The sequence below is a fragment of the Ursus arctos genome, unplaced genomic scaffold, assembly GCF_023065955.2.
Source record: "Ursus arctos isolate Adak ecotype North America unplaced genomic scaffold, UrsArc2.0 scaffold_7, whole genome shotgun sequence".
Taxonomy (NCBI): Eukaryota; Metazoa; Chordata; class Mammalia; order Carnivora; family Ursidae; genus Ursus; species Ursus arctos.
The window spans coordinates 55,700,751-55,715,027 of record NW_026623089.1 but is presented as its reverse complement, the minus strand read 5'-3'; the positions used below and the strand labels follow the sequence as shown (position 1 = coordinate 55,715,027).

The 14,277-nt window shown below is 37.7% G+C and overlaps 2 protein-coding genes across 13 annotated transcripts in view; one reads left to right on the top strand and one right to left on the bottom strand.

The window, feature by feature from the left end:
• Positions 1-215: 215 nt before the first annotated feature.
• On the top strand, positions 216-11,710 carry HNRNPH3 (heterogeneous nuclear ribonucleoprotein H3). Of its 7 annotated transcripts, none has more exons than XM_048218857.2 (10): positions 216-308; positions 5,251-5,385; positions 5,918-6,056; positions 6,582-6,721; positions 7,218-7,304; positions 7,619-7,734; positions 9,143-9,278; positions 10,071-10,166; positions 10,243-10,335; positions 10,467-11,710. In XM_048218857.2, the coding sequence occupies exons 2-10, from the start codon at positions 5,274-5,276 to the stop codon at positions 10,541-10,543; spliced, it is 996 nt and encodes a 331-aa protein (XP_048074814.1). In that variant the 5' UTR covers positions 216-308; positions 5,251-5,273; the 3' UTR covers positions 10,544-11,710. The 7 variants fall into 7 exon arrangements, with proteins under 7 accessions (XP_048074814.1, XP_026360117.1, XP_026360119.1 ...); XM_026504332.4 differs by having other exon boundaries at positions 6,582-6,766; XM_026504334.4 differs by having other exon boundaries at positions 228-327.
• Positions 11,711-12,016: 306 nt separating this feature from the next.
• Positions 12,017-14,277, bottom strand: part of RUFY2 (RUN and FYVE domain containing 2) — a 47,184-nt gene continuing 44,923 nt past the window's right edge. For all 6 annotated transcript variants that reach the window (XM_057308838.1, XM_026504328.4, XM_057308840.1 and 3 more), the window contains one exon: positions 12,017-14,273. In XM_057308838.1, coding sequence (XP_057164821.1) covers positions 14,130-14,273 — 144 coding nt within the window. In that variant the 3' untranslated portion in view covers positions 12,017-14,129. The remainder of the gene's footprint in view (positions 14,274-14,277) is intronic.

The window sequence follows — 14,277 nt, the reverse complement described above, 5'->3', positions numbered from 1 at the left end:
CGCAACAAACAGAACACCCATTAGCGCGCAAGCGCACTTCTTGCCTCAGCGCCAAGACGGGATCGACTCGTTGTCTCGCGAGAGTGGGCCGGCCTGTCTTCATTGCTCTCGCCCCACCCCCTCCTTCTCGCTCGCTCTCTCCCATCCCCCCAAGCCAGTCGCTCTGCTGCGCAGCTCCCTTAGCGGTTGCGACCGCCGGAGACGGTTGGAAGAACCGTTGTGGCGAGCGCTACACGAGGCGGGCGACTTCTTCCTCTTCCCGACCGACCCCGCGAGCACCGGAGTCGGTGTTACTGTCGCCCGACAGGGTATCTGAAGTAAAAGGGGGTAGGTTGGGCTGGTGGTTTCGAGAGCGGAGTCGGGAGAAGGACGAAAGAGAGACTGGGAGGGGGTGGGGCGGGGGGGGAAGTGCGGAGGTCGTCGCTTGGAGGCGGCCAGACTGCGCCTCCCAGGCGATCTCCCACTTCAAGGAGGGCGGCCTGCCGGGGGGAGGTCTTGCTCGGGTGAAAGCCAGTGGACGAGACTGAGGCCTGGAGTTGGGGTCACCCAGCATTTCCCCTCTTTCCGTGCTGGTTTGCCTCCGCCATTTTGGGTACGGTGGCGCGGCCACCTCGGCTTCCCGCCCTTCCTCTCTCTTTCTACTTTTTGCCCCTCAGCTTCCAAAAACTGATTTAGAAGGCCGGGGGGGAGGTCAGAGCGCCCCGGAAGGGATGAGGGTGGGGAGCGAAGCGAGCAGGGAAAGGCTGGGCACTTGGGGGGGGAGGGTCTGGGCTGGCGGGCGCGCTCCCGATGGAAATGGCGCCGGATGGGCCTGGCCTCCCACCGCGGCCTCCCTTCCTCCGCAGTCTCGTCTGGGCTACCAGGGCTGGCGGGAGTGCGAGTGACTTCTGACGCAGATTCCCAGGATGAGAGAGGCTGGAGCTGGGGGAGGAAAGCCAATGGCGACGAAGGCGCTCAACTCCCAAATCCAGGACAAAGGAGGCAGACGGCCTCCTTTGTAATTCCGCCGCCCGGTGGCGAAGGTTTTAAAGCCAGGCTTGGCAGCCGGACGGAGGCGGGGGGCGGGGAGGGAAGGGGCGTACTCTCCTTAGCTCTCTGGTCTCTAGGGCAGCTAGATAAACGAAAAGTCTCCGGGGAGGAATAAAGGACGCTTAGCCGGCCCTTATATTCCAGATTTGGAACTTCGAAAAGAGTACGTACTCATTTTCCAAAGGGTGTTTTTTTTCTTCTCACGTTTATTTTAAACGTAAACACTTTGTGGGTAATTGTTTTGTAAGCAGTAAAGCGGGTGATTTACCGAATAGGAATGTGAAATGGGCATATTGCAAATAGGTCGTTTGGGAATATGATATAGCTTTCTGAACTTTTGGGCGGGGGTGGTTTGGTTTAGCAATGGTTTTGTGTAGTTGGCACATACTGGGTTATAATTTAAGTAGGAGTTTTGCCTTTGGGAAACATTTGTTAAAACACGATCAGTGATGGCATAAATTTGTGTAGCATTTGAGTTACTGACTTTTCAATATTAAATCTCCATAGGTTACAAGTTGTGCAAAAAGGCTGTAGAAGTAAAATACAGTTAGCCTTTATTTTTATTTTGGTAGCTAAGCATGTTTTTTATTTAGTATAGGACTGTGGTAATATTTTGACCCAGAAAATAAGCCTACTCAACAAAAAGACAAACCGAAAGTCCAGTCATGTGGTGGTGTGATGATTTTTGGTCCTTAGAACACAAGAGAACTGGGTCTGTAATTTTCATTGAGTAGGATACAAAGTGACAGGCAGCCTGAGAGTAACAGTTTCCAGTAATAACTGAGTCCTTACAAGAACTCTTTTTTTCAGCTTTAAAAAACAAAGAACCTTCCTATTGTTGACGATTTAATTTTTAGTAGCCTTTGAAAAAGCCCAGTTTCCTGTAAAATAGTGCGTGATAAAACTGCTTTCCTAATTGGATTACCCTAGAAACACCATTTTCTGCCCTCTTTCAGCTGCATCATCTGGAGATCCATCTGATTGCTGGTTGCCTTTATATTTTTAATAACCATGTTCTTTTTTTTTGGTGTTCTTATTTTGGTAAACAAGTGGCTGAGTTGCAGTAGGTGATGGTAACTTTGTTTTAGAATACCCTTTAGGTATTAGTGGTGTGTCTACTTTTTCTACTGAAAATTAAAGAGCAAGCATATTGGAAAGGGGAAATGACGTAAATTTTTTATTTTAGTTAGACATATCACACCACTTTTTTCCAAAGTTTGAAGTTCATTCTCATTTTTTTAGGACCATTGGGCTACCATTTATAAAGTTACATTATTGGTGCATCACACCCTAACTTTATATGTTACACTTCAGAAGATAGTATCTGCCTCTGTATGTTGTAAAGGAATTTGATGTTTCATTTGACCTCTGTTAGGTGCTTAGCAGCTTTGAGATATGATTCACATACCGTAAACTTCACCCATTTAACCATACGTGGACTTTGTGACTGGTTTCTTTCACTTAACTTTTAGGAAATTAAAGTCCTATTCAAAACTGACTACAGTTATCTTAGTTCAACTGCTGGTATTTTTAATTGGTGCTAACACTTGGCAGTCTTAAAAGCAGAATTGAGATTAGTCATGACGTTGCAGAGAAAGGTTGAGATGGATTATCCTGAATAATTAGTAAACTCTTGTTTCCGAGACAGCTTTGTTAATGTATTAGAGCAGATTGTCTTTTTGTGTGCCTTCAGAGTTTCTCTTGGTTTTGTTTTGTAAGTAGAATTCTAGACTCAAATTTTGAGTTTTGAAGAAATCTTCTGTGGCTTTAAGTTGTGAACTCTTAATACATGTGGGGTGGAGAGTCATCCTGTAAAATAGTTTGTCTTCTGAATCTGGTTAACTTTCTTTTTTCGTCCACTTAAAATTGCATTAACAGTGTAGTGTGATTTTTATAGACGTAGTGCTTTGTTTTATATAGGTCTCTTTGGTATGGACTGATCCAAAAATCAAAACTAGTTTGCTTGCTAGTGTTTCTTGGAAAGGGCTATATTTTATAGAAAAGATAAGTCAATTTCCATCCTTTTTTGTTTGTTCCCCAGTGTCTGTACAGTGAAGAAAGAAAAGGCTAAATGATAAAAAGCATCACACTGAGGTCTTTTCACAACAGATTAGATTGATTTTGCAAAATACTTAATATTTTTCATGAGGAAGTAACATGTGATGTTACCTCCTCTCCACTTTTCCTTCTATTCTTGAATCAACCTTTACAGGAAAGAGTTTGTTTTGTTTTGATCTTTTGTGGGTTTTTTTGTTTGTTTTTGTTTTAAGTTGGTGCCATTTTTTAAAGTTCTTTCGGTTTTTTTGTTTTTTTAAGAAAATGGTAGAGATCTTCAGTATGTCCAACTTTTTTTCCCAAACTGATTCAGGGTCTCCTTCTTTCGGGACTACTTTAGAACAGTATTTTTTATCTAGCTAACCCGTAGTAAACATTTCCAACACTCCCCCCTCCCCCCGACAAATCCTAGTGAAACTTGAAATCTTAAGCCTACGCTGACTTTGGAAACGACTTGTAACTATCCTTAATTCCTTTCAAGACTCAGGATAGTTTTCCATCCTTTAAGGTTCATTTATTTTGTTCGTGGTATATTTCAGTAGTTTTACAGGACGTTCCCTTAAAATCCGATACCATTGAATGATTACCATGCTGCAGACTAAGCATTATAAATAAGTCTTAAAACAGTCTAGCGAGGTTATGGGCACCACTGCTATATTTTAGAGCTGAACACAGAGGTTAGGTTTGCTTAAATCAACCAGCCAGTAAGTGGCAGAATAGGGATTCAAAACCAGTTTCTCTCTCTCCCTCTCTCTCTCTCTCTCTCTCTCTCTCTCTCTCTTAAAAATTCATATCTGGCATTTAGGTTCCTAAAAATTAGTTGTAATATCTAATACAAAAATAGTAGTCTTCCCACTCTGGATCTCTATTTCTAGAGTGACTCCCACGATTTTTAAAACAGCAAAACAAGTATGAAAGGTATTCATATGCAGAGGTATTTGATTAATAAACACATTTGGAAAATGTCTGCCTTAGGTTATTTTAAATGCACATATTCTAGGGAAAAAATTTTACTCTTTGCAGATGCTCCCCTTAACAGTTGGACTGATACAATTAGATGGTGTGTGAAATCAAATACTAGTGAACACTGTTATGAAATATCTTGAAGCGTAAAGGAATCAAGTGAACAAATTGTTTTGTTTACAGGGGAGGAGGTGGTGAGGGAAAGGTTTGAAATACTCAGGTGAGTAGGATTCCTACAGCTGCTTAGTGAAATTTGTAAGGTCTGGTAAGTTTTTGCAGCTGAAGGACTTCTGCATTAGCCTCCTTAAAGTGTTGGAATTCTGAAAGAAAGGATTGTTGTCTCTTGGGAAGGGAACTGGGTGGGGATGGGTTCTTTTAGTAGGGCTTCTCACTGTATTCTAAAATACTTTTTTTAATGTAAATGTATTACATTTTTTAAAATTTGTGTTTAAATGTATAGCAGTGAGTGAACTGGTTTTGAATGTACTATCTCCAATAACTCCAATAGGTAGCTTCAAAAAACACCGGTACTGTTGGAAGGCATTCACTTTTGAGTGGACTTTTACCTCAATTTTAAAACTCACCCTAATTAACTTATTTTAAAACTTGGCTTTTGATGAGTGTTTAGATTTAGTTAAAATAGAGAGGAATTTTTCCTCCTTCCAAAACAATTTGATGTGTTCAGAATTAAAGTGCATCTAAAAAGTTGACTTTGTAATGCCATTTTTCTAACATCAAAGAAGTACTCAATGAACTTTTGACTTAGGCTCTTGCTGTGAGTGGACAGTGGTGCTATGTGCAGCTTTTGAGTAAGTTTTAAGAAATTTACATAATGATTCAAAGGAATAAGTCCTGAAAAAATGTGAATGAAAATTTGAGAGATGAGGAAAAGGCTAGAGTTGGTATCAAGATGACAGTCAGGAAACAGAATTTGAAGACTAATATTGTAATTATGTAAGTTTTCTTAAGACTGGGCATTATATGAAGTTTGGTCCTTAGAAATTGGATACTTTTTGGAGGGAAGGGTCAGGTATCACTCACTTCCCAGTCTTTGCCTACCCCAAAATGGGAAGGTGTCATTGTGGCATTGTCAACAAGCCATGTTATATTTCCTGTTGTGCACCATTGAGCGGTGTTTCTTCAGTACCTGTAGCAAGAGTATATTTTGATTGACTGCTTTATGTGCTTGTTTATTTTTTATAGCATTTAAATCAAACGTTATTGAGATGGATTGGGTTATGAAACATAATGGTCCAAATGACGCTAGTGATGGGACAGTACGACTTCGTGGACTGCCATTTGGTTGCAGCAAAGAGGAAATAGTTCAGTTCTTTCAAGGTACCTCTAGTATTAGTCAAAGTTCAGTTGTGTTTTAATTTTATATTTTTATTATATTACTCAGTTTTTAATTTGTAAAACCCATTTGTTTTGGGGACTTTTGAGTATGATATCTTGGTTAATGTATTAAGTTATGAAATATGCTCCAGTTAATACTGAATACAGAATATGTAGAATATGTAAAACCTAACTAATGTGCAATAAACTTAATTGAGAGTAATTATGTATGATGAAATGAACCATGAATTACCATATGGAGCATAGTTAAATTTGATTTAGCTTTTTTAAATGTAATATAGGTGAGCTTTTAGTGTGTGTAATTTAAAAAGACACTGGTTGCAAAAAAATATGTAATCCAGTAATATTTGAAAAAATCTTCCGCTTGTATTATGGGGTGATGGGAAACTTAAGCTTTTTTGTTTTGTTTTTGTTTTGTTTTGTTTAGACTTGTTTTAAATATTTGATTCAGATGGGAATGTTTCAGCCTTTAACACTGTTCCCCTTGATGGGGTTATTTGTCCTTGGGTTAAAGGGTTGGAAATCGTGCCAAATGGGATAACATTGACGATGGACTACCAGGGGAGAAGCACAGGGGAGGCCTTCGTGCAGTTTGCTTCAAAGGAGATAGCAGAAAATGCTCTGGGGAAACACAAGGAAAGAATAGGGCACAGGTGGGGATGGAGAGTTTGGGATGGTGTTAAATTTTTATTTTTGGGGGTTGTGGGTCACTATTGCTTAATGGGGGGGTTACAATAACATTTTTCTGGGGTAGTTTAAAAGAATTGATAATTATCTAAATTTAACTTGGAAACTACAGATTTGGGTGGGGAATTAATGCTAATAGTTTGCTTAAATTAAAATTAGATTGTTTCCATTTCTCTGTAGGATGTTGTTGATAAATGCTTTTGTATAATCTGCTATTTTCTCTAAACATCTATCATGTACTAAAGGAAACAAGCTAAAAAATATATTTATATTATATGAATTGTTTTCAAGTGACTAATTTGTCTATGTAAAACTTAAATATTAATTATTTAAGTTTGTAGGTGTAAAAAATGTTAATTTATGGTGTATTTAGGCAATTTAAATTGGGTTATGTATCTAGATGTAGAAAAACTTACTGCATTTTTGCCCAATGTCTTATTTATTCTAATACATTCATGCTGAAACCTGTACCTTAAACCATTTTTAAATAGGTATATTGAGATCTTCAGAAGTAGCAGGAGTGAAATCAAAGGATTTTATGATCCACCAAGAAGATTGCTGGGCCAGCGACCGGGACCATATGATAGACCGATAGGAGGAAGAGGGGGTTATTATGGAGCTGGGCGTGGAAGTATGTATGACAGAATGCGACGAGGAGGTGATGGATATGATGGTGGTATGTGTATCTAATGAACAAAGGTTCTGTTGTCATTTTCTTAATGTTCCTGACACTTTGTCAAGAAATACAGAAATGGCAGTAATTTCAGTACCTACTAGGTTTTAAAACCTGTTCATGAAAATAATGGATTCCCGTGGCCAGCTATGGGACTTGATTGATGCACATATTGGCACCTAGATAAGTTATACAGAAATTAAAATGAAGGTATTGGTATATTTTGACACTTTTTGTTTGACATCAGGATGAAAGTTAATTTTGATCTCTTAAATGTATTCTTTTGAGATTTTTTATTTCCACTGAGTGTTATTTTCACATGCACTAAGTTGGGAGTTGTAAACTTGTAATAATAAGATAACCAGACTGCTTACCACAAAATGATTTTTATAAACTGGATTATAAAATGTAGCTCTTGAAAGTGTATTCATGTATTTCTCATTAAATTACACAGGTTATGGAGGTTTTGATGACTATGGTGGCTATAATAATTATGGCTATGGAAATGATGGCTTTGATGACAGAATGAGAGATGGAAGAGGTAAATATTAAAGACCTACTCATTTTTAGGTGAATGTTAATAAGTATTTGTTTTATAACCATGTGGTGGTAATAGTTGACTTGTATGAAATCATCACCTCGAGCATATTTCAGTGCATACCTATGTGGGGCCTTATATAGATGTATACTTACAGGTAAATTCTCGATTCGATGTTTAGAGCAACTGTTAAGGTTAATTGGTTGTCAAAGAAAAAAATACAAATAGGAAAAGGTATGTATAGGGAAGAAGTGTTTTGTTGAAATGTTTTACTACATGTGTCAGTAGTTTATAATCTTTGGAAATTTTACTCTCAGGTATGGGAGGACATGGCTATGGTGGAGCTGGTGATGCAAGTTCAGGTTTTCATGGTGGTCATTTTGTACATATGAGAGGATTACCTTTTCGTGCAACTGAAAATGACATTGCTAATGTGAGTAGCTTTAGTAATTTATCAGTGATTTTATATTTTATCCTGGTATCTAATTTTGAAGCATTCTTAATCTCATGTTTTTCTTTATCGTTTTAATGTCAGAATCCATTTAATAGGAAAAAGTATACATATTCTTATCTATACTGGTTGATGAATCTTTTTTTGACCATTGTATGCTGACTTATCTAGGATTCAAGCAAGTAGAAAGTAGTATTCATAAAGTCCAGTTAAGAATTTAGTGAAAAGATGGCTCAGCATTAGAGTGGAGAGGACTGGAAGATTGTTGCCCTTGTGTCAAGTTTTGAAAGTGGAAAATGTAACAAAAATGTAACAAGTCAGTAAGATTTAGTTGCTTGGTTCAGCTTTGTAGCTACAGTGTGATTAGAAACAGGAGCTGTGAAAATGGAGTTGACGCTATTGCTGATTTGAAACTGGTTGGTTTCAAATTGGTTAGAGTATCTGCAAACCAACCCATGTGCATCTAGTCAGATCCATTCATTTGCCTATTGAGTAGTTGCAGTAGAGATTCAGTGGCCAACAAAGCCAAGAGTGTTTACTGTCTAGCTCTAAAAGAAATTTAGCTATAAATCTTACTGTTAACTGATTGGTCCTAAGTTCCAGGGACCTTTTAGGATTGCTTTAACCTGATTAACTTGTGATTTACAACTAAGTGATATATTTTGGAGCTAACCCTGTACAGTTTCTGTCAGTTTGTCAAATTCCATTGGTCTGAGTCAAACACCTAAATTCTCTGCACATGTTTCTACGTCTCTGGTGACCTATTTATCCTTCAAGTAATAATTTTGAAATACCTTTCTTTTTTAAAGATTTTATTTATTTATTCAACAGAGATAGAGACAGCCAGCGAGAGAGGGAACACAAGCAGGGGGAGTGGGAGAGGAAGAAGCAGGCTCATAGCGGAGGAGCCTGATGTGGGGCTCGGTCCCATAACGCCGGGATCACGCCCTGAGCTGAAGGCAGACGCCCAACCGCTGTGCCACCCAGGCGCCCTGAAATAACCTTTCTTGAGAGTGGGAATGAAGGACTATTTTATTTATTTATTTGACAGAGAGGGAGAAGCAGCAGCAAGCTCCCTGATGAGCAGGGAGCCCGATACGGGGCCTGATCCCAGGACCTGAGATCATGATCTGAGCCGAAGGCGACTCTCAAGCAATTGAGCCACCCAGGCACCCCCACTTAGCTTATTTTAAAGAAATCATTTCTTTGCACAGCCCGAAAGTGTGTAGTTGATTTGTTTGTAGTTGATTTGTAGTTGATTTGTTAGCTTTGCAATACGGGGCAGTAAAAGGGTTTGTTTTAATGGATGAGGGAAAACCAAAGTATGTGGTAATTTACTTTTAATAATCTGAATAGAAAAACTAGTAAATAAGTGTTTTCTTTTATTTAGTTCTTCTCACCACTAAATCCAATACGAGTGCATATTGATATTGGAGCTGATGGCAGAGCAACAGGAGAAGCAGACGTAGAATTTGTGACACATGAAGATGCTGTAGCTGCCATGTCTAAAGATAAGAATAACATGCGTAAGTGGTATCCTTGGCTTGCTGTCTCATTTCTTAGGTGTGAACTTGCTTATAAAATAACATTCGTAATTCCTCAAAGGTGAGATGTTACAGGGTCTGTAGGTAGTAACTCTTGGCAGTCACTGGGACCTGAAACCATATGGCCTCTAAGAAGTTCAGACTTTAATGGCTTCCCAGGGGGCTTTTTATTGAAGACTTAATTCAAGTCTTCAAATACTTGACAGGTTATCTGAGCTTAAGTTATTAAAAAGGGAAAATGGGTGTATTACTTGGCACTTAGCTTGAGTTCCCTTGCCATTTGCAAATTAGCACTTTTTAACCCATCCATTGAGTTAGTTGCGTAAGTTATTTCTGCATGCCATCAAATCTATTTTAAACCATTAAATTTTACCTGACCAGTAAATCTGGCCACACACAGATCACTTTGTAGTCAGTAAATAGTTTTCATGGACATTATTTTCATGATTCTGATTCATTTCTTTGGGCATGGAATGCATTTTTAAGAAGCACAGTAACTAGTTCTGAAATAATGAATCGGCTCTTTTTATAGATAAGGAAACGGAGGCCCTGACCACTCTTTTATGTGTTTAGCATTGCACAGTTCGTGAACAAAACTTCATAGGTTAGGTTTTAGCCCTATCCGGCATTCATTTTATCCTCCACAAGGAAGTATGTAAGCATACTTTCAGGTTAATATTAGCTCAGGTTAATACTAGCTAATTATCCTTTTTATGGTTTTATTGATAAATTTTGATCCATCATTCCTTCCCTATTCCTCTTTTTGTCTTAAAGAACATCGGTACATTGAACTCTTCTTGAATTCTACTCCTGGAGGCAGTTCTGGAATGGGAGGTTCTGGAATGGGAGGCTATGGCAGAGATGGAATGGGTAGGTAAAGTTTTTTAAATGAGCAGAGTTATACACTTTGCAATCAATCTCAAACTTTTTTTTTTCCTTTTTAAAGATAATCAGGGAGGCTATGGATCTGTTGGAAGAATGGGAATGGGTAACAATTACAGTGGAGGATATGGTACTCCTGATGGCTTAGGTGGTTATGGTAAGTGTCTGGTTACAGTGGTTTGATTTGTTAGTCCCCATGTGTGTAGACACTTCTAAGTTCATGTATTATCTTCAGTGAAGTATGCACTGATGCGTCCTGCTAAAACTTTTTTTTTTTTTTTTTTTAAGGCCGTGGTGGTGGAGGCAGTGGTGGTTACTATGGGCAAGGTGGCATGAGTGGAGGTGGATGGCGTGGCATGTATTAAAGCATAACCAACCAACATAAAAGTCCTGACAGCAGCGTCTGGTCTACTAGACTTTCTTACAGATTTAATTTCTTTTGTATTTTAAGAACTTTATAATGACTGAAGGAATGTGTTTTCAAAATATTATTTGGTAAAGCAACAGATTGTGATGGGAAAATCTGTTTTCTGTAGGTTTTATTTGTTGCATACTTTGACTTAAAAATAAATTTTTATATTCAAACCACTGATGTTGATACTTTTTATATACTAGTTACTCCTAAGGATGTGCTGCTTTCATAAGATCTGGGTTGATGTATTTTACTATTAGCTCTACAAGAAGTAGTATCGTGTAATTTTAGAGGGCAGTGGTTCACCTTTGCATAAACTTCAAGTCTTATTAATAAGCAGACATCTGGAATAGAGCTTGGAAAATAGTGTAACTAACTTTTTTCTTTTCTCCTGGAAAATACTGTAAATATAAAAACCTAAAGATGAGTGTAGGTGGCTTCAGGAGTATAAATTCAGCTAATTTCTATTTTAGTCATTCTTTTCAAATGTCCTTTATCAGGCATAGCTCTGAAATGTTGATCTTAAGAGGTATTTGGATTTCTGAATATTCATAATTGTGTTACCTGGGGATGAGAATGTGGGAAGTTTAAATTCTAGCCCTAGATTTTAGAATAAAATTCACTCAGCACTTGACTGAAGTACCAAAAAATGTTTCCAAAAAAGTGATAGTTATCTCAAAATGTCTTTGACTAGGTTAAGAGTCTCAGTGACATGAGAATTCAGTACAAAAATATTTACTGTGGAGTATAATTCTCACAGATGTATTTTCAGTTTTCCTGCCCAATAAAGCATATGGTTTTTCAATAACTGTATAAATGACTAAACAAATGTTAAGAGACAAGTCCATGTGATAGTTTTAATAAAAATGAGAGTCCTGGAAGTTGGATTTTGCATTTGATATCTGTTTGGAGTTTTAGAGCCATTGTGTTGAAAAATACTATATGTAGCAAGGAAAAGGTGCTTTTTACTTTTAATCCCTTTGATCAATATGGCTTTTTTTTCCCCCAAATTGGCTAATGGATCAAAATGAAACCTGTCAATGTGAATTTAGTTATCAACCTTGTTACTTGTTTTTGCTAGAAATGTTATTAATGTAATAAATATCAACATGGGAGAATAGCATGGCCTCTGTCCTAGAATGCTGTGTGTCGGTTACTGATTGTAAATCAGAATGGTAGAAGATAATCTTAAGTAAACAGACAAAAGTGACACTTGAGTGATTTCTGCTGTTGGAAGTTGTTAGCTTATTAAATGGAACCTATCAGTTCAAGCAGTGATTCATCTTAATGTTTGTACCCCTCCCTTCAATTACCCATTTAAATATTAGGCTCATACCACTTACCTTTTTTAAAGATCCTCTGTGCTTTTATTTTACCAGGACCTGCCCTAGTAAAATCTAGGTATTAAAGTTAATGCAAGTTGCCCTTTGAAAGGCTAATTTTTCATATCTTTTATTTGGTTTATAAAATTCACATTTTATTTTAAAACATTGCAGAGTAGAAGAATTACAGTCACAATTCCTTGGCACCATGACAGCATTATTGTGGTAGTACTGGCTAGACAAGGGAATGGTATGTGAAATTCATTAAGATAATACATTCTAGGAGGGCAAATCTTGAAGATTAGAAAGTGTAGATTCACGGTACAAACTGGAAGTTTGATAACAAAATCCAACATTTAGTATAAATGGCTTTTAAATAAGAGCCCAAACTAAATGAAGCAAATTGAATTGCTGTCATAATAGCCTGACTAAAAAAGCCCAAAAATCAATGGTGATAAACAGGAGTTTTGAATAACAATTTAAAGGGGGTCTGAAAATCATGGTTTCTTTGTTGAGTGAAACCCAGCTTTGGAATTTAAGCAAAATCACATTTTAAAATTTGTACTATTTATGCACAGTTATAAAAAACACCTAGTATTTGAAATTTCATATTTGCTTATTTTTAGCAATCATAAAAATGTTAATTTATCCCATCAATACAAAACAGTTCAAGAATATAATTCTTCTCTTGACAATATTTGTTGGCATTCAAGAAAGACCACCTAAAAATCTGTACAGCAGTTCTAACTGAAGACCTCAAAGCCAACTGGATATGGAGAAAATAAATCCTCAAGTAAAATACTGATTTCATACTTTGGCAATTTAGAAAATTAATTTAAAACCCTAGTGAAAGTATATATACTCTGAGGAAAGGATCCTGCAGAATAAGGAACCCCGTCCTAGTTGGGAGGGGGTGGCCATGATTGATTCACTAAATCTAATGCTCCTGGGAGTAATCGAAGTTTCCTATCTGACCTGTTTGAAAGGTTCACAGACTTAGCATGGCTGAAGTTAACACCAAAGGGGGAAGAAAAGGATCTCCCAAGTGGTGATGCTGTTCCAAGGATTATACCAGAGTAACATTTTACATATTCTTGGTGTGCTACAAGTATGGTAAAATGGGATTAGTGTTTATTCAATCTTTCATGCTTGAAATAGATCATGTATTTCATGGCAGGGCTGAGACCACATCTTCATCTGCTCAAGATCCTGGCTTGGAGGCCCGCACTGTGGGGTGAAGATTTCACTCTATACATAACTGCAGTAGTGGATTGCTACACTGTCATGCTTCTTAAAAGTTACTGGAATGGAAATAAAATTTTTAAGCACTTAAGTCCTATCAAAGGTAAACTATTTTGGATTTCTCCTTTAATGCTTACAGGAGACTCAGTCAGGAGCCTGTAATCCCTTACTGTTAATAAACATTTTTTTCTGGGGATGGATTTTTTTTTCTTAAAGAGGTATGAGCCCTCCCTAAAAAAGTTGCAGTTTGGCGAGTCAGGTGTAGCATATGGAAAAATGTGCAAGTAACAATGTAAAAGACTGGTTTAAACTTCCTTTCAAAACAAGGAAAAAGTTGAGGTAAAATAATACCTCTTTAACCTACTGTATCTGAAAAGTATCAGTAAATACATTGATTAGAGGAAGACTAAAAGGAAATTTTACAGGATAAAATATTGGCCTTTCCTAATGCAAAATGGGCAAAGGAAGTGGGGCAGAAAGGACAAGTAATTAAGGTTGAAATCTTAGCAAGCTAATGAAAAGTCTGTTGAACTGCAATATTAATACTTGTAAAAAGTTCAATGCATTTCTGATCTTTCTGAGAACTGTGAAGCTTTAAAGTGCATTAAGAAAATTACAGGCATTGAATACCAACTTGACAATTTTACGGAATAAAAGAATCTGAACCCCTGTTTTTAAAAAGGCCTTTACAGGATAAGGCAAATGTGTGTTAGCTCTGCTATCTGGCCTTTTTAGTGGCGTTATGTTACATGATTACATCAATTATGTATTAAGCGAAAGTTATTTTAAAGCATGCCCTGTCGAAAGTTATTTTTGAGTAACAATGAAGAGCTATTCTACAGCTTCTAATTCTCATGAGCTGAATATGTGGAAAACTGGTACCAATACAGTCTGAAAGCTGCTTAGAGGGGCTATCTAAATACATCATGTACATGGTTCATACATTAACCATTCAGTGTAGGTACTTCTGGAGTCTTACGGCAAATTAGACGAGCATCTCTGGATCAGCAGAGCATGACAGGAATCACAAACCCGTACTGGCTTTGGTGAAGAAGGCAAAGGCAGTTCGTTGTCAGAGCAAGCATTACAGAAAATTTCCCCACAGTTTCTACAGTGGTGCTAA

Bases quoted from the DNA above. Each gene is read 5' to 3' on its own strand.
- HNRNPH3 (XM_026504332.4), top strand. From the start codon at position 5,274: ATGGATTGGGTTATGAAACATAATGGTCCAAATGACGCTAGTGATGGG. The intron at 6,767-7,217 runs GTATGTGTATCT...TAAATTACACAG, and splicing joins AGGTGATGGATATGATGGTG to GTTATGGAGGTTTTGATGAC. The intron at 9,279-10,070 runs GTAAGTGGTATC...TTTGTCTTAAAG, and splicing joins TAAAGATAAGAATAACATGC to AACATCGGTACATTGAACTC.